We start from the raw sequence: 25,678 nt of genomic DNA on the forward strand, positions 1-25,678 counted from the left end.
CCTCTTTTTCCCATGTGTCTCCAATTTAGATGATTCACTTGAGCCTTCTTTCGTGAATTTCTCCTTGCCGATTCTTATTACTGATCGTTCACTAACTTGCAGAGCAGCTGCACTTCGCTCCACCACCTTTTCCAAAGGAACGAGAGGCCCTCCTGCATCCCTCTCTCTCTCAAAATACTCCGTTAAGGAACACACGTATTCACGCGCCTGACTGCGTATAACGACACCATTGTGTTGTTGTTGTTGTGGTCTTCAGTCCTGAGACTGGTTTGATGCAGCTCTCCATGCTACTCTATCCTGTGCAAGCTTTTTCATCTCCCAGTACCTACTGCAACCTACATCCTTCTGAATCTTGCCCTGCAATACTAAATTGGTGATCCCTTGATGCCTCAGAACATGTCCTACCAACCGATCCCTTCTTCTGGTCAAGTTGTGCCACAAACTTCTCTTCTCCCCAATCCTATTCAATACTTCCTCATTAGTTATGTGATCTACCCATCTAATCTTCAGCATTCTTCTGTAGCACCACATTTCAAAAGCTTCTATTCTCTTCTTGTCCAAATTATTTATCGTCCATGTTTCACTTCCATACATGGCTACACTCCATACAAATACTTTCAGAAATGACTTCCTGACACTTAAATCAATACTGGATGTTAACAAATTTCTCTTCTTCAGAAACGCTTTCCTTGCCATTGCCAGTCTACATTTTATATCCTCTCTACTTCGACCATCATCAGTTATTTTGCTCCCCAAATAGCAAAACTCCTTTACTACTTTAAGTGCCTCATTTCCTAATCTAATTCCCTCAGCATCACCCGACTTAATTAGACTACATTCCATTATCCTTGTTTTGCTTTTGTTGATGTTCATCTCATATCCTCCTTTCAAGACACTGTCCATTCCATTCAACTGCTCTTCCAAGTCCTTTACTGTCTCTGACAGAATTACAATGTCATCGGCGAACCTCAAAGTTTTTATTTCTTCTCCATGAATTTTAATACCTACTCCGAATTTTTCTTTTGTTTCCTTTACTGCTTGCTCAATATACAGATTGAACAACATCGGGGAGGGGCTACAACCCTGTCTTACTCCCTTCCCAACCACTGCTTCCCTTTCATGCCCCTCGACTCTTATAACTGCCATCTGGTTTCTGTACAAATTGTAAATAGCCTTTCGCTCCCTGTATTTTACCCCTGCCACCTTTAGAATTTGAAAGAGAGTATTCCAGTCAACATTGTCAAAAGCTTTCTCTAAGTCTACAAATGCTAGAAACGTAGGTTTGCCTTTCCTTAATCTTTCTTCTAAGATAAGTCGTAAGGTCAGTATTGCCTCATGTGTTCCAGTGTTTCTACGGAATCCAAACTGATCTTCCCCGAGGTCGGCTTCTACTAGTTTTTCCATTTGTCTGTAAAGAATTCGTGTTAGTATTTTGCAGCTGTGACTTATTAAGCTGATAGTTCGGTAATTTTCACATCTGTCAACACCTGCTTTCTTTGGGATTGGAATTATTATATTCTTCTTGAAGTCTGAGGGTATTTCGCCTGTTTCATACATCTTGCTCACCAGATGGTAGAGTTTTGTCAGGACTGGCTCTCCCACTGCCGTCAGTAGTTCCAATAGAATATTGTCTACTCCGGGGGCCTTGTTTCGACTCAGGTCTTTCAGTGCTCTGTCAAACTCTTCACGCAGTATCATATCTCCCATTTCATCTTCATCTACATCCTCTTCCATTTCCATAATATTGTCCTCAAGTACATCGCTCTTGTATAGACCCTCTATATACTCCTTCCACCTTTCTGCTTTCCCTTCTTTGCTTAGAACTGGGTTTCCATCTGAGCTCTTGATATTCATACAAGTCGTTCTCTTATCTCCAAAGGTCTCTTTAATTTTCCTGTAGGCGGTATCTATCTTACCCCTAGTGAGATAGGCCTCTACATCCTTACATTTGTCCTCTAGCCATCCCTGCTTAGCCATTTTGCACTTCCTGTCGATCTCATTTTTGAGACGTTTGTATTCCTTTTTGCCTGTTTCACTTACTGCATTTTTATATTTTCTCCTTTCATCAATTAAATTCAATATTTCTTCTGTTACCCAAGGATTTCTACTAGCCCTCGTCTTTTTACCTACTTGATCCTCTGCTGCCTTCACTACTTCATCCCTCAAAGCTACCCATTCTTCTTCTACTCTATTTATTTCCCCCATTCCTGTCAGTTGCTCCCTTATGCTCTCCCTGAATCTCTGTACAACCTCTGGTTCTTTTAGTTTATCCAGGTCCCATCTCCTTAAATTCCCACCTTTTTGCAGTTTCTTCAGTTTTAATCTACAGCTCATAACCAATAGATTGTGGTCAGAGTCCACATCTGCCCCTGGAAATGTCTTACAATTTAAAACCTGGTTCCTAAATCTCTGTCTTACCATTATATAATCTATCTGATACCTTTTAGTATCTCCAGGGTTCTTCCATGTATACAACCTTCTCTCATGATTCTTAAACCAAGTGTTAGTTATGATTATGTTGTGCTCTGTGCAAAATTCTACCAGGCGGCTTCCTCTTTCATTTCTGTCCCCCAATCCATATTCACCTACTATGTTTCCTTCTCTCCCTTTTCCTACACTTAAATTCCAGTCACCCATGACTATTAAATTATCGTCTCCCTTCACAATCTGAATAATTTCTTTTATTTCATCATACATTTCTTCAATTTCTTCGTCATCTGCAGAGCTAGTTGGCATATAAACTTGTACTACTGTAGTAGGTGTGGGCTTCGTATCTATCTTGGCCACAATAATGCGTACACTATGCTGTTTGTAGTAGCTTACCCGCATTCCTATTTTCCTATTCATTATTAACCCTGTAGTCACCTGACCAGAAGTCTTGTTCCTCCTGCCACCGAACTTCACTAATTCCCACTATATCTAACTTTAACCTATCCATTTCCCTTTTTAAATTTTCTAACCTACCTGTCCGATTAAGGGATCTGACATTCCACGCTCCGATCCGTAGAACGCCAGTTTTCTTTCTCCTGATAACGACATCCTCTTGAGTAGTCCCCGCCCGGAGATCCGAATGGGGGACTATTTTACCTCCAGAATATTTTACCCAAGAGGACGCCATCATCATGTAATCATACAGTAAAGCTGCATGCCCTCGGGAAAAATTACGGCTGTAGTTTCCCCTTGCTTTCAGCCGTTCGCAGTACCAGCACAGCAAGGCGACACCATGTCCGCCACTTTTTGGAGGTTTCCGAGAGTGTGCAGTCTCGGCCTCCCTCTCTTGCGACTGCTTTCATCAGACATCAACGACAGCGCCGGCTGCCATTGGTTTATAGGTGGCGGGAGCCCTGCAGCCCATTGCCTGTCAAGTGACAACTAGTTTAAATAATAGTATAGCTTCTCAAGATCTCTATTTCTTGTTAGTTTAAGTGTTTCTGCCGTATCCAGAGCTTCAGGTCTGGCTACTGTTTGACAGTGTCTTCATTTCGTGTTCCAGGACAAGGATTTTTTGTTATAAACGTTTTTGGTCATATGAAACACCCTTTACGTTTTGTGCACTCTAGTTTCTATAGCTGTTTTTCTTCTGCATTGTATGTAATCCACTCCTCTAGGTATTTAAAGGAATCTGTTTGTGTAATGTTGTCAACTGCAGTATTTTGAGGAGCACCACAGATTTTTGTCATGAACTTTGTTGTTGCAAAGGATATTTGTAGTTCTACTTTGGCTGCTTGCTTGTGCAGTTCTCTTATTTGTTCTTGGGCATTAGCTAGGGAATCTGTAATTAATGTCATGTCATCTGCGAAGGTTAAACAGTCAACAGTGATCTTGTTTGGATTTCTTCCTAGTTGAATCCCTTTAGTATTGATGGCCTTCCTCTATTCTCGATCTCTTTCTCCATCACACAATTGAAAAGCAGAGGTGACAAGCAATCTCTCTGTCAAACACCTGACTTTATTTTAAACGATTTTGAGAGCTCTCCCCTAAATTTTACTTTTGATTTTGTATTTGTCAAAGTTGCTTTAATTATTTCAGTTGTTTTGGCATTGAGTCCCAATTCTTTTAAGAGATCAAGCAGCGTATTTCTGTCAATTTAATCATAGGCTTTTTTAAAAACCACAAAAGTAATTAAATATTATAAGTTCCTGATTTTCCTCATTTCTATTGTTATTTAAGTTGAATATTTGTTCTGCACATCACCTTCCCTTCCTAAATGCAGCCTAATACTCTCCTCATTGTTTGTCAAGTATTTCTTCTGCTCTTTTTAAAAGCACCTTGGACAAGATCTTATAGATCACTGGTAAGAGAGAGATTCCTCTATAATTTATAGGGCCTGTTTTCTTCCCTTTTTTATGTAGTGGATGTATTAGAGCAGATGTCCATTCTGGTGGTAAGCTGTGTATGTCGAGATTTCTTTGAGTATTTCTGATTGACATTGTATCATGTTATCACTAGAGTACTTCCATAGTTAAGCACCTATATTATCCTCTACAGGTACTTTATTATTTTTAAGGTTTTCTATGATATTGTTTATTTCTTCTGTTGTTGGTGGCTTTGAGTCCGGTGGTGTTGGATTTACAATATCGAAATTAAAATTTTCTTTCGGTGGATCACAGTTATGTAGTTCTTCAAAGTATTCGGCAAGTATTTTACAGTTCTCTGTGCTATTATATGCTGTTTTCTGCATTTTTGCGTCCATGAAAAATAGACTAGGTGAAGTGTATTAAGTGTATTTCTTTAAGCTACTTTTGAAAGTTTTGTAAAAGTCCCTAGCATTGTTCTGTTTGAAGTTGGAGTTTATTGTTGCTAGTTGGTCTTCTGTGTATTGCACTTTGATCTTTTTAAGGCCTTTTGATGCTTGCTTCCGGGCTTCTTTTAGAGAGTTCCTATTTTTATCATTTTTATTAACATCCCATATGTTCCAAACTCGTTGTCTTGTTAGGATTAGTTCGTCACACTCATCATTCCACCATGCATGTTTCCATTTTTTGGTAAGGAGAATGGTTTCTTCTTCTGTCTGTACTATGTCTTTTTGAAGTTGTTATCATGTTTTAGGTGTTCTCTTTTCCAAAAGTGCCCTGAAATTTTCGTACTTAGTTAATTTCTGAGCGTCAAACTTTTTAGGTTGATATTGGCTCTTTCTTTTATATATTGGCCTAATTTTGAATTTAACATAGATAGATAGTTATCTGAATATAAAACTGCATGCTTAGCAACTTTTACATCGAGTATCTCTGATGTAGACTGCCTGCTTATAGCAACATGGTCAAGTTGTTTCTCCCCACGGACTGGATTCAGGGATGCCCATGTAGTTTGTTTCCTAGGGAGTTTTTTGAAAAATGTAGAGTTTAGGACTATGTCATGTTCTGTGCATAAATTAATAAGTCTTTCTCCATTTGCATTGGTTCTTTTATGTGCAGGGAATTTGTCTACTATGGATTAGTGATGACATTCTTTGCCGATTTTAGCATTAAAGTGTTCCAGCAATATTACTGTGTTTTTGAATGAAATCTAATCTAAGGTGTTTGACAGTTCCTGGTTTTTCATTTGTTGGTGCATGTGTATTTACAGTGGTACACAGTTTGTTTAATGATTTGAAGATTAATTTTGAAAGTATTTCATTGATAGATTTAAGTTCTACTATTGAGTTTAATATATTTTGGTTTACAATGAGTCCTGTTCCAAATTGGGGCACATTCTTCATAACTCTTTTTCCCAGCTTCCCTTTGAAGATTCTGAATCCCTCTGAATCAAATAAATGTTCATCAGTATACTTTGTTTCTTGGAGTGCTGTTATCATTGTTTCAATATATAAGTTGTTGCAAGTGTTAATAAGATGAATCCCTCACACAATTACATGCCACTCTGTGGAGTAACATGTGCATCAAATCAAACGTTGATATCTGGAACTGATTGGAGAGTAAAAGGGGTGACTTCCACTGCAGTTCTGCAGGTGCAGTCAGGATGTCTAAGACACTAACAAAACATCTGTAGGTAAACATCACATATTACTGTATTTGCTCATTTTTGTATGACCAGGATTTTGATGAGTTACACAAGAAAAATATACCATAAGTCATGAATGTGTCAAAACATGCAAAATATCTTAATACTATATACTGATTTGTTCGTTTCCCAAGCCAAGAGACAGATGTTTGACTTACCTGTTGGAGAAGCTCTAAAACATATGTCTTCTGGTTCAAATTTTTATCAACATGTGCATTCAAACCTTTAAATATCTACTCTATTCACTGATTGCTGTTTATGTGGGAGGCCTACATTGATCATTTGTTGGTGTATTTATTTCTTTATTCATTTTTTATGTTTTATTCAGAATACAAGCATACATATTTTTTTAATGAAGAAAGTGTAAAACCACAATGCTTTAATAGGTGCCATCCTACTGGAGATGGTGTGCTCTTCCCTTTACTAACCTTTGGACTGAATTATCCAGCCATTGATATCTGCTGTATAATGTGCACTCAGAATATTGAACAACTTAGAAGTTTTCACATTTAAAAAATAAATAAATAAATAAAAATTTGCAACATAGTGACAGAATGTTCTTTTATCATTCACACATATTATTGTGATGTATTCTGAATAATTTTATAAAAATGTTTCTTACTCCACTGTTAAATATGAAGCCATTGTGGCCATAAGTGACAAAGGGCACTGGCTTGTTTGTAGCATTACATTCTAAGTAGGTGTTTGGATCACAATTAGGAATAATAATGTACCCTGTAACATTGTGCTTTTAAGCTGTGTGGTTGCACAGTGACCATGTCACTACATAGATCATGTGTAGTATATGTGCTGTAAAATATTGTGTTTCCGAGTCTGGGTGAATATGTACAGTTATGGTTCTAGATTTTTCTTTTATTTCTTTTTTGCATAGGCCTACATATTATATTGAAAATTTGTCTAAAATTTGAGTTTGCAAGTGCGATATAATATCCAACTTGATCTAATATTAATTATAAGACTGTGCTTGTCATGTAATTTGATAGTGTTTTTAAAATGTGAATGATTATGGTTGTACAAAGCAGTAATAATCAATTTATTACACAATCAATTTCAGTCATAAACAGAACAACTTCAAGTATTTTGTGACATTGTGAATAGATGTCCCAGTACACCTAAAGGTGCACTGTTGACTGTGTGAATAGGTGTCCCAGTACACCTAAAGATGGAGTGTTGACTGAAATTGTTTGTGTAATAAATTGATTAATACAGCTGTGTGCAACCATGATTTTTCAACAGTTTTTACAAACTGTAAACCATTGCCTGTTCAATGTAATGCGTATCAGTAAATGTTTGAACAAAGTATGACATTCAATTTTTCAATAGTTTCCTACATCATAGATACCAGTCACAAAAGGTTTACTTTAATGACAGTTGTGGATATCTGTGTGCTCAAAACTTGCAGTCCAGTCTGGGAAGGAAGGCAAGATTCCAACAGTCGACTATCAATAACAGGATAAAACTCTGAGAGAGTTCACAACGTCATTGATACAAATATTAAAGACAGAAAATACCAGATTCTTAGCTTATGGAAGTGAATGGCTGAAGTTGCTACATTTGTCATGCTCTCACTGTAATTCAGAGAATAAAGTTCTCTTTTGTTTTGAAAGAATTTGTCAGCCTGTGATGATTTGCAATTGGATACTGAATTCTGATGGTTTGTGATCAAATACAACCAAACTGGTTGTAGCAGAAATGCGTATCTGGGATGCCTTGCCACATGCTGTTCAGAAGAGATCTCCACCCCATCATATTCTTACAGATTTATGGACAGCCCTGCAGGATTCATGGTGTCAGTTCCCTCCAGCACTACTTGAGACATCAGTTGAGTCCATGCCATGTTGTGTTACAGCACATCTGCATGTCCACAGGGGCTGTACACAATATTAGGGAGGTGTACCAGTGTCCTTGGCTCTTCAGTGTAAAACTCCATTCGGAACCCTAGAGGAGGATTCATAGTCTACACAGAAATTATTTCTGCTTCTTGTGCTTTGACTGTGAATTACAGAGTTTGTAATGTAGCAGAATAGGACAACATTCTATGAAAACACAGAAGTTAAACTGAACAAAGTGATGAACAGTGGGTATGGGAAATTGTCATCCCATATCTCTTCTGCCAGTCCTGTCAAAAGTATCTAAAAAGCTGCTGCCAGACAGATTTAAAATTTTATTGAAAAAAAAGAGATAATTTTAAAAAATCAGTTTGGCTTCCAAGATGGAAAAAACACTATAGACACAAATTAATATTTTTGTTTACAAAGTTGGAACATCATTAGACAATAACAATACAGCTGCAGCAATCTTTTGTCACCTCACAAAAGCCTTTGACTCAATAAATCATGCATTTTTTATCAATAAACATCATGCTTATGGGACTGAGCTAGCATTCTACATTGGCTTACTTCATACTTATGCAAATGAAAACAAAGAGTGATTAATTGTCTCTGCAAATGCAGCAGATTATTCTTGCAAATGGAGAACAGTAACACAAGGTGTCCTTCAAAATTCTATTCTAGGACTTACTTGTTTTTGTTTTGCCTTAAATGACTTATCCATTCATATAAATGCTCCATCAATTTCATTTGCAATAATACATCTGTATTAACTGAAGATCATGAGTCAGAAAATGTCCCTGTCTGTATCATCAGTACAATAAAACATCTAGAAATATGGTTTCAGCTGAACGGATTAACCTGAACATCCCAAAAATCCATTTGATTCAGTTCAGAACAAAAGAGTCTAAATCCCAGGAAATTAAACTATCATAAAATTAAGATTTGAAAGAAGTGGATAACGCTAAATATTTAGGATTAAACATAGATGGGAATTATATTGGAGCAAACATGTTGAGTATCTAGTAAACACATTATGTATCTTTGCATTTGCAATGCAAATACAATATTAGCTACTGCCGCTGAAATGCACACATGGAAAATCACATACCATCGCTACTTCCAATCAGTTATATGGTACATTATTATCTTTGGGGGTATTTGGACAAGACATTCTGCTTACTGAAACTACAGATAATAATCTTTAGAAACAGGTGTCTTGTACATACAAGAAAATCATGTTACCCATTATTTAAAAGCCTGAAGTTGTTAACAGTACCCTCCCTATACATCTACGATATTATCATTTTTTTACAAAGCAATTTAGATTTATTCATGGAAAATTGTTTTGATCATTCATAAAGTATGAGAAATAAAGATCCTGCTTATTGTGTAAACTTACATTTCAGACTACCCCAGAAGCCCCTATATAAGAATGAAAATTTACACCAAATTAAAAGCCAAGTACATTTTGAGTATGAAACTAGATTCAGGGGAAAAAGATACTCTACTTCAGCAACGTTAGTACTCAGCTGAAGATTTCATAAAGGATGAACTGAATATTTGAGCAGAATTTAGCTTAACACTTGTCTTGTTGTGTAAATGTACCTGTTTTTCTGCAAAATCTTTCATTAACATTTAAATACTGCTCTGTCTTATTGACAATAAGTTTACAAAAATGAAGTTGTATTAAATGTTGTAATACTGCTCTGTCTTATTAACTATAAGTTTATATCAATGGAGTTGTATTATTCATTTCTGGATGTGTCTCCTGTACTCTAATCAAATGTTATGGGACTAGTAAACCACAATTCATTCAATATATTTCCATTGCTCTCTACTTCTGATATCTGTAAGACATGTTAATTTGTTTCATTGGTTTTTGTAACATACAGGACTAAGCTATTTGATGAGAACCAGTGGTAAGCATGTTTCATCAGAAAACTTTCAAAGTTTTTGAACAGAACTAGATTTGTTAGTGCTCAGCATTTTAGACTCTTTAAAGGACATGCTCATTTTCCACTTTGGCTGTATTTTAGATAAATGCAAAGATGTAGTGCTCAAGTTCAGCTGTTATACATTAATTGCAGGAAAATCAATCTAGAGCTCATGTCAGACCTTAATTTAGAAACCATACTTACGTATCTTTATCTGATGAAAACACATCTTTTTCTTGCAGTAATAACTAAAAAAGCATTTACTGGCTATAAAGATTTATTTCATCAATTATATTTATAAATTATACAAATTGTAATTTATTCTATTTAGCCTAGAATTGGTGAGTCACTGAAGACCACTTTTGTAGCAGGTGTGTAGAGTTCAAATATGAGGATCTGCAAAGTAGAAAATTTACAGTGTAAGTATATTATTATGAGTAACAAACTCGTTTTTAAATTACTCTGCTGTAGAGTAAATGAAGCACTAAAAGATGACAAAGATGAATGACAATATTAAACAAAATTTTCTGTTATATGTGTCAAAGTCTTCACTTCTGTCAAATTACTATTTGATAAAGGTTATCATTTGAATCAGTAGGTAATGCTATCCTATTATTTTATGTAGATTATTGAGTAAATAAGAATTATTTTAATTTTAGTTCAGTTTTAGAAATTAGAGGAAGATTTATTCATCTAAAGCAATAATGTTACCCTAAGCTAAACTATATGATGAAAAGTACTTGGACACTTATTAGTGGACATTAATATGGGGTGTGTCCTCCCTTCACTTTTGTGATGGCTTGAACTCTGCTGGGGACACTTTAAATGAAGTCTCTGAATGTTTGTGGAGGAGTGGCAGCCCATTTTTCCTCAAGAGCTGAAACTGGAGGAGGTGGTGATGTTGAATGCTGGGATCTGGAGCAAAGTTGTTGTTCTAACTCATCCCAAAGCTGTTCCATTTTGTTCAGGTTAGAACTCTGGGCATGCACGCCCATTTCAGGAATGTTACTGTCCACAAACCATTGTGTGTATGTATGTATGTAGGCATGTATGTATTAAACCACGGACCTAGAAATGACGGAGAGGCTTTGTCCCGCCATTGCCCTCAGTGGTTCACAACCCCACAACAGGCCACAGCAGTCAGCCCACTGCTGCCCCACATTGAACCCAGGGTTATTGTGTGGTTTGGGACCCAGTGGTCTAGTCTGCGTAGCCACTCAATGTTAGTGAACACTACAGTACCAATAAAGAATGTTCCAAATAAATTAAATCTATTTCATAATAGAATATAATTTTAAGCATTACCAATTTACAATATTTTATTACATTTTACTGGTTCACTTGTACTTACCTCATTTGACCCTTGTACAAGCAATGGAGCAGGCACATATAATGTTCTCTGAGGGCCAAGATTGAAGTAGCGACCAAGGGGGAAACCATTAATGAAGACTGATCCTTTCCCCCAGTCACTCATATCAATGAAAGTGTCACGTGGTGCAGAATCCACATCAAAGGTAGCACGAATCAATACAGGGCCATTGACTGAATCTCCAATTGGCTGCCACCCAGTCAAACTAGAACAAATTGTATGTGCTCCAATGTAGATGGAGTCCTTTCATATTTTGTGAATAACTGGTAGGTAGTAACAAGAGTAATTCTATTTTATGGGATATTATCATGTATCTTTAGGGAGAAGATTTTCATAATAATATCTCCAACAGAAATTGAAATCATTCCAAGGGAAAAGAAAAGGCAAATCGTTTCATTAGCTATAATTTATTGTGAGTTCTGTGTTTGTTCTTAATACTGTAACACAGCATAATGAATAGAGACATTCATCCTCACACTACACACACCAGAAACAATTGTTGTATAATACTGAGTACTAAAAAGCTAGTGATTGCAGCCCACTTGCTGCTGGAAGACATTTCTTTAACAGTTTAATGAATGATAGGAAACAACATAAGAAAAAATTAAAACAGGTATTAATTAAAACATATCTGAGCTACAACATTTAATCTGTTTTTATATACAGTATATTCTCTTATATCTGTGGTATGATTTTATTTATGTGAGTGTACAAAGAAATGACAACATCTAAGACTGTAAAGTCATTCTGGATAAATGAATATTATTAATTTATTATTGTTGTTGTTTGCTGTTGTTCTCTAAGTCTCAAGACTTGTTTGATGCAGCTCAGCAAGAGATGCCTTTGAATCATTTAGCACTTGTCTATCTCCACATATAGTAATAGTTACAGAACACCAGAAAACAGTGGACAACATTCCATATTGCAAATTAGAAGGCTACAACCTAGCTATGTTCTGCTGTAGAACACATAATAAAGGAGGTGGTGTTCCCTTTGATTTATTTATCACAGGTCTATCTCCACATATAGTAACAGTTACAGAACACCAGAAAACAGTGGACAACATTCAATATTGCAAATTAGAAGGCTACAACCTAGCTATGTTCTACCGTAGAACACATAATAAATGTGGTGGTGTTGCCATCTACTCAATAAAATGTAAGTTCCTAACTGGATTGACAAATATTTCAAAATTGCCGCTCTTAAACTCACATTTTGAAGTGTTCCTTTATATGTCATAGGTGTATATAGATCCCGCTGTGGATATATTGATGGTTTCCTGAAATAACTTTCTGGAGTTTTAAGTAAATTAATGTCAGGTTGTAGAAGTGCAAATCTTGACATACTGGGAGATGTGAACATCAACACTTTACATAATGGTCAGGAAAGCATATGTTTTACGGTCTGTATCCTGTCTTACGGGGCTAAAGAGCTTCTTGGACTAGTACCCACCAGAATAGCTAACCACATACTAGTTCAATTGATCATGTAATTACAAATTATGACCACACCATCTCAACAGACATCATAAATGGCCACTTCTCAGCACTAGTGCTAAAATGTAAAGTAATCAGAAACTGCCAGTTCATCTTCACCAAAGCAGTTATAATCCCATTAGTATGCAGTATCAGTTATCTTTATTACACCAGAACATTCCGGGACTCAGAAATAAAGTTGATGAACTACTCATTTGTATTGATGAAATGAATTCATGTAACCAAATTGACATAATCTGCCTCTCTGAACATCAAGTGACCACTGGTATAGATATGTTAGACATTTCAGGATTTAAGCTAGCTTCCGAATTCTGAAGAGTAGATATGGATGGAGGAGGAGTTGCCACATTTATTAAAAACTGCCAAAATTCAAGAACATTGACATTAATAAATTCTGTTTAGAGCAGCATCTAGAAGCATGTGCAACAGAAGTAAAGTTCCATAACAGATCCTATATAATAGTAACTATTTACCGAGCACCTGCAGGAAATTATAATCTGTTCATAAATCATCTAGAAGCTCTTTTGGGTTATTTAACAGGAAGAAACAAAGAAATTTTGATTGCTGGTGACTTTAATACAGATTTTCTAATTCAATCTTCCAGTAAACGTTTACTGCAGTTAGTAATGTTGTCTTTCAATCTAACTCACACTGTAAACTTTCCAACTAGGATCACTAAATCCTCAAGGACAGCTATTGATAACATTTTTATAGACAAATCAAAGGAACAAAATCATATCATAAAACCTGTAATAAATGGACTATCAGATCATGACATGCAGCTCTTTGTTTTAGATGTAAATTCTAAGCAGATTATCAAGACTGCCAAATCTGAGTACAGGACAGTATTCAATCAACAAAAAATTGAGTGTTTTAGAAAACTGCTCAAAATATGAACTGGAAAGATGTTTATAGTGCTCATGACATGAATGAAAAATATAATACATTCATGAAAAATGTCAGTACCATGTTTGAAAACTGTTTTCCTCTAAACATTACTCAAATTAAACAGAAGTCTATAATAAAACCATGGATCACACAAGGAATAAAGATTTCCTGTAAGACAAAAAGGAAAATGTATCTGTCGACCAAGAATAGCTCCAATGCTGATGATTTAGCTAAATACAAGGAATACTGTAAAATATTAAAAAAGGTAATTCAGACATCTAAACAAATGCACTACGAGAAGAAGATAGCAATGTCAGGGAACAAGATAAAAACAATATGGGATATAGTGAAAGAGGAGACTGGTAGAACCAGAAAGGAACAGGAGCAAATAGCACTAAGGGTAGATGACACATTAGTAACCGATGGGCATAATGTGGCAAATCTATTTAACAAGTACTTTATATCCGTTACTGATAGAATGGGATTGTCAGGATCAGTAAATAATGCCCTTGAATATCTGAAACTAGCCTTTACAAATAGCTTCAGGTACATGAATATGTCACTCACTTCACCAAAAGAAATAACTTCCATAATAAAATCTTTAAAAACAAAGCATTCTAGTGGTTATGATGAAATACCAACAAAGTTAATTAAGGCATGTTCTTGTGAGTTTAGTACAATTCTAAGTTACTAAACCAGTCTTTTATAACTGGGACATTTCCTGACTGGCTGAAATATGCAGATGTTAAGCCTCTATTCAAGAAAGGGGATAAAGAGATACCATCAAACTACAGACCGATTTCACTTTTGCCAGCATTCTCAAAAATTTTAGAAAAAGTAATGTACAGGCAGCTTCTCAACCATCTGACCACAAATAACATATTATCAAGAAAACAGTTTGGATTTCTGAAGGGTTCTAATATCGAAAAGGCTATTTACACCTACAGTGAAAATGTACTTCATTCATTAAATAACAAGTTACAAGCAGCAGGTATTTTCTGTGATTTGTCAATTGTGTAAACCTCAACATCCTTTTAAATAAATTAGAATTCTATGGTGTCACGGGCAGTGCTGCAAAATGGTTCAAGTCATACCTCGCTAATAGGAAACAAAGGGTGTCAGTGTAAGGGACTAGCGAATTAAGTCATCAGTCATCATCAGAATGGGAAGAAATTATATGTGGTGTCCCACAAGGATCCATCTTAGGGCCATTGCTTTTTCTTGTGTACATTAATGATCTCTCATCAGTTACACTGCCAGAAGCAGAGTTCATTTTGTTTGCAGATGACACAAGTATTGCAATAAATAGTTTGTTAAGTGTAGTTCTAAAAAGATCTGCTAATGATATTTTCATGGATATTAATAAATGGTTTAAAGCCAACTCACTGACATAAAACTTCGAAAAGACTCACTATATGCAATTCAGAACCTGTAAGAGGTTTCCACCCAGCATATGCATAAAATACGAAGAAGTTCAGATAGAAGAGGCTGACAGTCTTAAATTCCTGGGATTACGACTCGATAATAAATTCAGTTGGGAGGAGCACACCACAGAACTGCAGAAACGCCTTAACAAATCTGTATTTGCAATTCGAGTGTTAGCAGACATAGGCGACATAAAAGTGAAAAAGCTTGCATACTTTGCCTACTTTCATTCCATAATGTCATATGGTATAATATTTTGGGGTAACTCTTCAAGTCAAACAAAAGTTTTCAGAGTCCAAAAGGGTGTAATACGTATTACTTGTGGAGGAAATTCACGGACGTCTTGTAGAAACCTCTTCAAAGAACTGGGTATACTAACTACTACCTCTCAGTATATTTACTCCTTAATGAAATTTGTCCTAAATAATATATCTCTTTTTCCAACAAACAGCTCAGTTCATACATACAATACCAGGAACAAAAATGATCTGCACAAGGACTTAAAAGCACTTACTTTAGTTCAAAAAGGGGTCCACTACTCAGGAACACTCATCTTCAATAATTTGCCAGCAAACATAAAAAATTTAATTACAAATAAAGATCAGTTTAAAAGGAGCCTGAAAGACTTACTCGTGGCCAACTCCTTCTACTCCATTGACGAATTTTTTTAATAGAAACAAATGATGTATTGTATATATTCATACTATTAGTATTGTTATATCAGTTTTTTTTTATTTAAAAAGTGACATGTTCCACATCCATGAGGATCTCCTCATCACAGACCTATGGAACGAAAAACTAATCTAATCTAATCGAAGCCAGGAATCATGAGAATCAGTTATGACTGCCCATGGGGTCAACAATAAATGGAACATGTTCACAGAAATTCTGACTGAGCACTTAAATAGAGCCATGTCATTAAAAAAAGTGAGTATCTAGAAAAATCTTCCTTCAAAATTAAAACATGTGCCATTAGATTTTAAAACAAAAGATCTGAAAGAAAAAATGGAAAACATATATAGCTTATGCAGACTGACTAACTCAAAGTTACATAAAGAACTCTACAAGCAGTACAAATATAAGTACCCCAAAAAGTCAGGAGATTAAAATCAGAAAGAATCATCCAACAGATACAAGGTCCAGATAATGTTTCAAATACTTGGTGGCCGATTGTAAATAAAATCAGAAACAATTAAACAGAAACTAAAATTAATAATTCACAATTAACTGTGAATAATGACGATATCTCTGAACTCCTTCTAGTCAGCATTACTTTTAATAATCACTTCATAGATACTGTCAAAAATGATGTCTCTACGAAACAGGATATTCAGCGTATATTTGAGTTCAATAACAAACAGAACCTGCAGTAAGCACATTTGACATTCTGCAGCTTATTGATAGCCTCAGAATCAAAATATCAGCAGGATAAGATGAAATTTCTCCATAGCAATTGAAGAAATGCAACCATGAACTAATGAAACCACTAGTTGATCTAATAAACTGTATTCTCAAAGATGGTGTGTTCCCTGACAAGTTGAAACTGGCTGTAATTAAACCAATACACAAAAAGGAGGAAATGAAAGCATTATTCAGAACTACAGACCCATTGTCCTAATCCCAACTTTCAACAGACTGATAGAGGGAATAATATTAAAAAAATTCCTGGAACATTACAACAATGCTAACATATTATGTGAATTCCATCATACTTTCAGAATCTGTCGAAGTACCATGTCAGCAACAGTACAATTCGTCCATCATGTACTTGAAAAAATGAATGAAACATCCCAAGCAGCAAGAGTATTCCTAGGCCTCTTGAGGGCTTTTAATAGAGAACATGCATAAAATAAATAAATGAATAAATAAATAAATAAACATTATGATGTGTTCTTATCAAAAATTGCAAACAGTGGTGTCACTGGAAAACTCATGCAAGTGCTAGAAACATATTTAAAGGATAGACAGCAGTGCATGGAGATTGTATACTCTAATGGAGAGATACTGGAGAGGAGAAGGTCAAGTATAAGAAATATACATTTTGGTTTTCCTTTGGGCTCCATTTTAGGTCTAGTCCTATTCATATGCTATGTAAAAGATTTACCAAGTTCTCATGACAATATGCAATTGATCACAATGTATGCAGACAGTACATCTGGTGTCTGCTATGCAGACAGTGACCCCAGCCTTGTTGAAGAGATACATAACTTTATTGAAAAGACAAGAGCTCACCTTGAAAGAGATACCCAAAAAATAAATAGAAAATATAATATTATTCATTTTAAACCAAGTGAAACAGGTAAAATACTGTGATTGATGAAATTCTACCAAAAACATGTACAGATAGTAAATTCTTGGGTTTATGCATAGGTGATCAACTTTCATGGAAGCAGCAAGCTGATTATGTCTGTAAAAAAGCAACACCCATTCTATGTGTATTAAGAAGATTATCACCATATCTTAATTCCAAAACCCTAAGGATCATATATTATGGATTAGTGTACTCTTTCTTATCTCATGGAATAGTACTGTCAGGTGGGACATACCAAACTAATATGAAAAGGGAAGTTGCTTCTCACAATGTAGTGTAGATGCTGAGTTACAGATAGGCACAACGAATTAATTGTGAAAGTCTTTTGTTGTGCCTACCTGCAATTCAGCATCTCCACTATATGGTGAGTGAAGACTTTTATTCTCGTAATATTGTAACATTCCATCCTGGATTTTCCATTGTTTGTTTTGTTCATGTGAAAAGGGTTTTCATACTGCAGAAGTGAGCCTTGAGGATCATAGCAAAAGTAAAACCAGGAACTTCTTGCAAACCCCTATTCATTTGGCACAATGTTCTCATAGTTTATGTCATGCATATACTAGAAACTATAATGCTAGTGAAAGAAGACACTAAGGCATAGAAAATACTTTAATATGGTTAATAGAAGATTAACTTTAACAGTGATAACCCCTTTGTCAAAGGAGTTGTTTTTAATAACTTGTTACCAAAAGAAGTTAAGGTATTGACAGGGGATTTTTTTAAAAAGTGAGTGAAGCAGTGGCTTATCCAAAAAAGCCCTTATAACTTGAATTTTTCATGAATTATAATATAATAAGAAATAATGTAAACTAAAAAATTGTAATTGTAAAAACTTTATACTTGATTTAAATTGCACATGCATGTAAAATTATATGTTATTACCATTAAATTTAAATTGAAATACAACATATATCCACTTGAACCTTCTCACTGCAATCAAGCTGTAATCTATATTCACAGTTTGTACCCCACACACTTCCCTTCATTACCCAATTGATGATTTCTTGATTTCTCAGGATGTTTCTTGTCAACTGATCCCTTCTTTTAGTCAAATTGTCTCTAAATTTATATCCTCCCTGGTTCAGTTCAGCACCTCTACAGTAATTATCTGATCTACCCATGTAATTGTCAGCATTTTGCTGCAGCAACACACATTTCATAAGTTGCTATTCTCTTCTTGTCTGAACTGTTTATTGCCGATGTTCCACCTCTGTATGACACTTCACTCCAGACAAATATCTTCAGAGAAGACTTGAAAACACTTAGATTTATTTTGATGTGACAAATTTGCATTTTTCGGAAACTCTTTTCTTGTTTTTATCGAACTGTATGTTATATCCTCTCTACTTTGATTGTCATCAGTGATATTGCTGCCCAAATAGTGAAACTCATCCACTACTTCTAATGTCTCATTTCCTAATCTAATTTTCTATGCATGACATTACTTAATTTGACTACATCCCATTACCATTGTTTTACTTCTGGTGATGTTCATATTATGATCCCTCTTCAAGACACTATCCACTTTGTTCAGCTGTTCCTCCAAGGCTTTTTGTATTTATCACAGAATTACAATATCATTGAAAGAACTTACTCCCATTTCCAAGTTCCCTCTAACCTTTCTTTACTTCTTGCTCTCTTGAAGAACACTGAGAATAGGCACTGTTCTTATTATTATTAATTTGCTGATTACAGAATGAAATAGGTTGTTTCTTGAAGGGACATGTAAGATGATATAAGCCACAGTACAGGAATTAATGTTTCTTCTAATATTAAACCTACATGCTAGAATTTAGATTACAAAAAATTTGAGTGTTTGGTTTGGAAACTGTTGTTTAAAACAGGAAAAAATTAAAAAATTCTCATCACAGCAAAAACACTCATACTTTGTCACTGTTTTTTCCAAGACTTTACTGTCTTTTAAATTCAACTTTGACAACATGACAAAGTCAGAGAATATAATACATTACATTACATTAATACTTGTTCCATAGATCAAGAATACAACATTTTGTAATGGTGCAGAATGTATTTTTTTAAATTTTTATTTTTATTTTTTATTTTATTTTATTTTTTGCAGTTACTAATTAATATCTAAAAATTCATCTATTGAGTAGAAGGAGTTGTCATTCAGAAATTCTTTTAATTTGTTTTTAAATATTGGTTCACTATCTGTCAGACTTTTAATGCTATTTTGCAAGTGACCAAAGGTTTTTGTGGGAACATAATTCATTTATGTATTACAAAGATACTGTGAATATCCTGAGTTCCTCAAATAAATGTCTGCAAGGTGATCTTGGGTAGGCTCCAGTTATTATGCTGATTACACGCTTTTGTGCAATGAATACTTTCTCTCTTAATGACGAATTGCCCTAAAATATGATGCCATGTGAAAGCGGTGAATGAAAATAGGCATAGTAAGCTACTTTACTGATATGTTTATCACCAAAAATTTGCAATAACCCCAACAGCATAAGTAGCTGAACCTAACCGTTTCAGCAGATCATCGACGCGTTTCTTCCAAATCAATTTCTCATCAGTGCACACACCCAGAAATTTTGAGTATTCTGCCTTAGCAACAGACTTCCATACATAGTCTATATTTATCAATGGTGTTTTGCCGTTTACTGTACAGAATTGTATAAACTGTATTTTCTCAAAATTTTGTGAGAGTCCATTTGCAGAGAACCACTTAATAATTTTCTGAAAGGCATTATTTGAAATTTTCTCCTCTGATTCCTGCTTCTTCAGTGTGATTACTGTACCTGTATCATCAGCAAAAAGAACTAGCTTTGCATCTTCATGAATACAGAGCAGTAAGTCATTAATATATTTTAAGAAGAATAAGACTGAATTGCAATAAGACTGAACCCTATGGGACACCATTCTTGATATCTGCCCAGTTATGAAACTCTCCTGGTTTTTGCAGACTATCTGTACCGTTAATTTCAACCTTCTGCATTCTTCCAGTTAAGTATGAATTAAACCATTTGTGCACTGTCCCACTCATACCACAATACTTAAGATTATCTAGAAGAATTTCATGATTCACACAATCAAAAGCCTTTGACAGATCACAAAATATCCCAATGGGTGATGTCCAGTTATTCAATGCATTTAATATTTGATCAGTGAAAGCATATATAGCATTTTCTGTTGAAAAGCCTTTCTGAAAACCAAATTGAAATTTTGTTAGTACTTCATTTTTACAAGTATGCGATGCTACTCTTGAACACATTACTTTTTCCAGAAGTGAGATTGGGTGGCAGTTGCTAGCATCAGACCTATTCCCTTTTTTATCCAGTGGTTCAACAATATCATATTTCACTCTATTTGAAAAAATGCCCTGTTTTGGTGAGCTACTACATATGTGGCTGAGAATCCTACTTATCTGTTTGGAATGAGCTTTTAGTACTCTGTTCAAAATGCCACCAATTCCATGCAAGCTTTTACTTTTGAGTGAATTTATTATTTTCCTAATTTCAGTAGGAAAGGTGGGTTGAATTTCAGTTTTATCAAATTGCATAGGTATTGCTTCATCCATGTATAGTCTTGCATTTTCTAATGACTGGCTGGATGCTATTCTCTCTGCAACACTTAAAAAATTATTATTAAAAATATTTTCTACTTCTGACTTTCTGTTAATAGATTTATCATTGAGTTTGAAAGAAATGCAGTCTTTCTGTCATCTCGGTTGCCCTGTTTCCCTTTTAACAATATCCCAACTTGTTTTAATTTTATTATCAGAGGTGCTAATCTCAGACATAATTTTATAATGTTTCACTGTTTCTCAGTCATACTCCTTCTAACTATAAGATACACTTCCATTTTCCGTTCACAAAATATTTTTATTCCTTTAGTAAGCCATGGCTTTTTAAATGGTTTCTTACAATTATATTTCACTGCTTTCTTAGGGAAACTATTTTCAAATATACTCATACAGGTATCATGAAATAGGTTACATTTTTAATTACCATCAGGTTCCCTGTACACTTCATCCCAGTCTAACTGTTGTAAGATCTTCCTAAAATCTGCAATTGTTAAATCTTTAATTGAACACACTATATTTTGGTGGACTGTTTTGCATTACTGTATGGAGCTATGTCATATACTGTAACTAGCTGTGCATCATGATCAGATAGACCATTCTTCACAGGAAAAGTTTTTACCTGATTAAATTTATTGTGGTTTATGAAAACATTTTCTATCAATTTGCTGCTTCCCTCTACCACCCTAGCAGAAAAATCAGTAACTGATGCCAAATTGAAAGAACCAAGTAATGCTGCAAGGTAAAACTTTCTATCAGACGCTTTCAGAAAATCTACACTGGTATCCCCACAGACAATAATTTTCTCCCCTCTGTCTGACAGATAGCACAACAAAGAATCCAAGTTTTTCAAAAAAAGCTGAAATGTAATGCTATGCTGATGCTGATGCTAAAAGTAATGCTGCAAGGTAAAGCTTTCTGTCAGACGCTTCCAGAAAATCTACACTGGTATCTCCACAGACAATAATTTTCTCCCCTCTGTCTGACAGATAGCACAACAAAGAATCCAAGTTTTTCAAAAAAAGCTGAAATGTAATGCTATGCTGATGCTGATGCTAAAAGTAATGCTGCAAGGTAAAGCTTTCTGTCAGACGCTTCCAGAAAATCTACACTGGTATCTCCACAGACAATAATTTTCTCCCCTCTGTCTGACAGATAGCACAACAAAGAATCCAAGTTTTTCAAAAAAAGCTGAAACGTAATGCTATGTTGATGCTGATGCTGATGCTAAAAGTAATGCTGCAAGGTAAAGCTTTCTATCGATGCTTTCAGAAAATCTACACTGGTATCCCCACAGACAATAATTTTCTCCCCTCTGTCTGACAGATAGCACAACAAAGAATCCAAGTTTTTCAAAAAAAGCTGAAATGTAATGCTATGCTGATGCTGATGCTGATGCTGATGCTGATGCTAAAAGTAATGCTGCAAGGTAAAGCTTTCTATCGATGCTTTCAGAAAATCTACACTGGTATCCCCACAGACAATAATTTTCTCCCCTCTGTCTGACAGATAGCACAACAAAGAATCCAAGTTTTTCAAAAAAAGCTGAAATGTAATGCTATGCTGATGCTCATGCTGATGCTAAAAGTAATGCTGCAAGGTAAAGCTTGCTATCAGACGCTTTCAGAAAATCTACACTGGTATCCCCATAGACAATAATTTTCTCCCCTCTGTCTGACAGATAGCACAACAAAGAATCCAAGTTTTTCAAAAAAAGCTGAAATGTAATGCTATGCTGATGCTCATGCTGATGCTAAAAGTAATGCTGCAAGGTAAAGCTTGCTATCAGACGCTTTCAGAAAATCTACACTGGTATCCCCATAGACAATAATTTTCTCCCCTCTGTCTGACAGATAGCACAACAAAGAATCCAAGTTTTTCAAAAAAAGCTGAAATGTAATGCTATACTGATGCTGATGCTGATGCTAAAAGTAATGCTGCAAGGTAAAGCTTGCTATCAGACGCTTTCAGAAAATCTACACTGGTATCCCCACAGACAATAATTTTCTCCCCTCTGTCTGACAGATAGCACAACAAAGAATCCAAGTTTTTCAAAAAAAGCTGAAATGTAATGCTATGCTGATGCTGATGCTGATGCTAAAAGTAATGCTGCAAGGTAAAGCTTTCTATCAGATGCTTTCAGAAAATCTACACTGGTATCCCCACAGACAATAATTTTTTCCCCTCTGTCTGACAGATAGCACAACAAAGAATCCACGTTTTTCAAAAAAAGCTGAAAATTCCCCAATGGGGACCTATACACATCTACAATTACAAAAGCATCATTATTTCCTTTAAGCTCGCAGGCACATGCTTCTATATGTTGCTCTACACAAAATTTTTTTATTACTAAATTTTTCTCACCATTATAAATATTAAAATATATCACAACTTCTTCTCTCTCAATGATGTCTCTAGCTACATGTGCTGAAGGCTTATACCCACATACATTTACCTTTTGCATATCTGTGACTAAATGATGTTCAGACAGGCATAGTACCTTACATTCATTCCACCCTCAGTTTCTAAATCTTCTAAACAAACAAGAAGCTCATATACATTGTTTTTTAATCCCCTGGAATTCTGATGCAATATACTAATATTATTTTTCACTGTGCTTTTATGAGAATTTTGTGACGTTCTAACATTATTTTTCACTGGACTTTTACAAGAATCTTGTGGTATTTTAACATCTCTAGTATCTACCTGTCTGATATTCTCATTAAGCTTAATTTCATTCAGTGTTAATCACTGGACACAGATATTAGCCTAAAAAATAATTTATCTACTAAAAAGTTTATACAATTATTTAATTATTACTACTGAAAAGTTATAGAAACTCAATTTCACAATAATAACTTCACAGCTTTTGGGTTTTTTTTAAACTCCATTTATATGGACATGTGATTATCTTCTGTATCCAACAGCTGAGTTTTGTGATAGCATATGTTCCATGAAAGTGCAGTCACTTTTAGACTCACCTCTGAAGCCATTTCTTCTTGAACTGAAGAGCAAATATTTGCCAGTCTGAGAGAGCTGTCCCATCAATCAGTACAGGTCCTGACACAATTCCTTTCTTCTGATCAAAAGCACCACTGTTAAGGCTTCCATAGTTATTGCGTCCCCAGTTCTCAACTAGGATGTCCAGTGTGTGTGATGCACTGGCATCTGCACTCAGTGTTGTGCTGGCGTTACTGTAAGGATTTCAGGTAGGAATATTATTTAAACAATGATGACAAAATCATGTGATTTTGTGATGATATTTTTATAATGAAAAAATAATTATTAGACAGATTAACCAGCCTTTGAAGAATGGCAGGCAGATTAACTTTCAGTACTTAAAAGACAGGCAATGCTGACATGTGTAGGAAACTCAGCGAAACTCTATTGAAATGTTAAAAAATGTGCAATCAAAGAAGAACTGAATGGATTTTACTTGGTCACAAAAGAATAACTGCACTAAAAATTAAGCCCTTATGTTAATAAATGTTGTCAAATAGATGAAAATGTTTTCATTTTGAGAGTGACAAAGGTTTAAGTGTTAACTGTCTACTCTAAGAAGACTGATTGTGCATTGGCTTTGGGAGTCATTGCTTAGATAGAAGTCAGAAGATGATGTATGACTTCAATCCAATATCTCTAGTTTCTGGTTGCTACCAACCTTAGCTGTCCATACTGTGTGCAGACAATATGTCCAACAAAGATATCAACAAAAGTTTACTATTTCAAACTGAATTCCATACATTGTTTCTGTGACATTTAACTCTGCAAGTTATGTCTGCTCCTCTGGTATATGAGCATGTACATAGACAAAATGAACACAGCATCATATGGTAGCTAAGGGTGACAGGCTGGCTACACTAAGAAAACTTGCAGAACTGACCAAGACCACTTGAATTCTATTGAAAAAACTGCTCCCATTGGTCACTGGACTAGGAGTCTTCTTCTTAGAGTGAGCATATAGTATTCATTACCTTTGCTCCCAAAAACCAAAGTTGTTCAACTGATCAGTTGACGTCAGTGGTTCAGTTTTACTTTCTCCATCAACAAGAACTACTGCAAGATCTCGGACATTACCAATAATTTGTAACACTGATCTCTCTCCAATTGTTACACCACTCTTTCGGTAAAGCACAAAACCATAACTTTGTCCATTGCCATTGTTGATGTCAAGAAGTTCCATAGGCATAACATCAGTTGCATCAACACGATCCCCAGAATCCTAAAAACATCAATATGTCTGGTATCACTTGCAAAAGAATTCTGGTATATATTTGTAATAAAAAATCATAAATTATACAGTCATCCACTACCTCACACACAACCACACAGCCACCCAAGTGCAAACTCCCACAGTCATGTTCCTTCCAGAAATTTCCGCTACAGTGTTTCCAGCTCACAATTGGAGGCAATGGGCTTCATTTCTGCACAAACTATATCAATGTATATTTATCTTGACATTATGATGAATAGTTTTACTATGTTCTTCCTGTTTTACTAAATAAATTGTATAATTTACCATTATTGTTGGCATATCTGCTACACAAAAGGAGAATCCACTTGAAAAAACCTTTAATGTGCTAATCAGCAGTACTGAATTTTTACTGCCTAAAGGTAAGAACAGGTCAATAGTTCTGTCACCACAAAAAAGCAGAAGTTATTGCTTTTATCAAGGAAAAAAACATGGTTGATGGATTAAAAACTAGTTTCTTTCTTGTAAAATGAATTAATACAATGTGTAATCTTGATTTTCGGTTGTATTCCAGCTCTTAGTGCAAAAGCTTTCAGAAGATTGTGCTAAAGATATAACTATGCAGGTACATGCTAAAGATAAAAATTAAAATTTCTATTCATT

The 25,678-nt window shown here is 35.2% G+C and overlaps 1 protein-coding gene across 1 annotated transcript in view; it reads right to left on the reverse strand.

The window, feature by feature from the left end:
* Nucleotides 1-10,046: 10,046 nt before the first annotated feature.
* The window catches only part of LOC126416298 (beta-galactosidase-1-like protein 2), a 93,142-nt gene continuing 77,510 nt past the window's right edge, over nucleotides 10,047-25,678 (reverse strand). Inside the window, exons 9-12 of the mRNA XM_050083956.1 lie at nucleotides 24,798-25,045; nucleotides 23,805-24,017; nucleotides 11,139-11,361; nucleotides 10,047-10,183 (exon numbers count right to left, since the gene is read on the reverse strand). Coding sequence (XP_049939913.1) covers nucleotides 10,115-10,183; nucleotides 11,139-11,361; nucleotides 23,805-24,017; nucleotides 24,798-25,045 — 753 coding nt within the window. The 3' untranslated portion in view covers nucleotides 10,047-10,114. The remainder of the gene's footprint in view (nucleotides 10,184-11,138; nucleotides 11,362-23,804; nucleotides 24,018-24,797; nucleotides 25,046-25,678) is intronic.

This window comes from Schistocerca serialis, chromosome 8 (genome assembly GCF_023864345.2).
Source record: "Schistocerca serialis cubense isolate TAMUIC-IGC-003099 chromosome 8, iqSchSeri2.2, whole genome shotgun sequence".
Lineage (NCBI taxonomy): Eukaryota > Metazoa > Arthropoda > Insecta > Orthoptera > Acrididae > Schistocerca > Schistocerca serialis.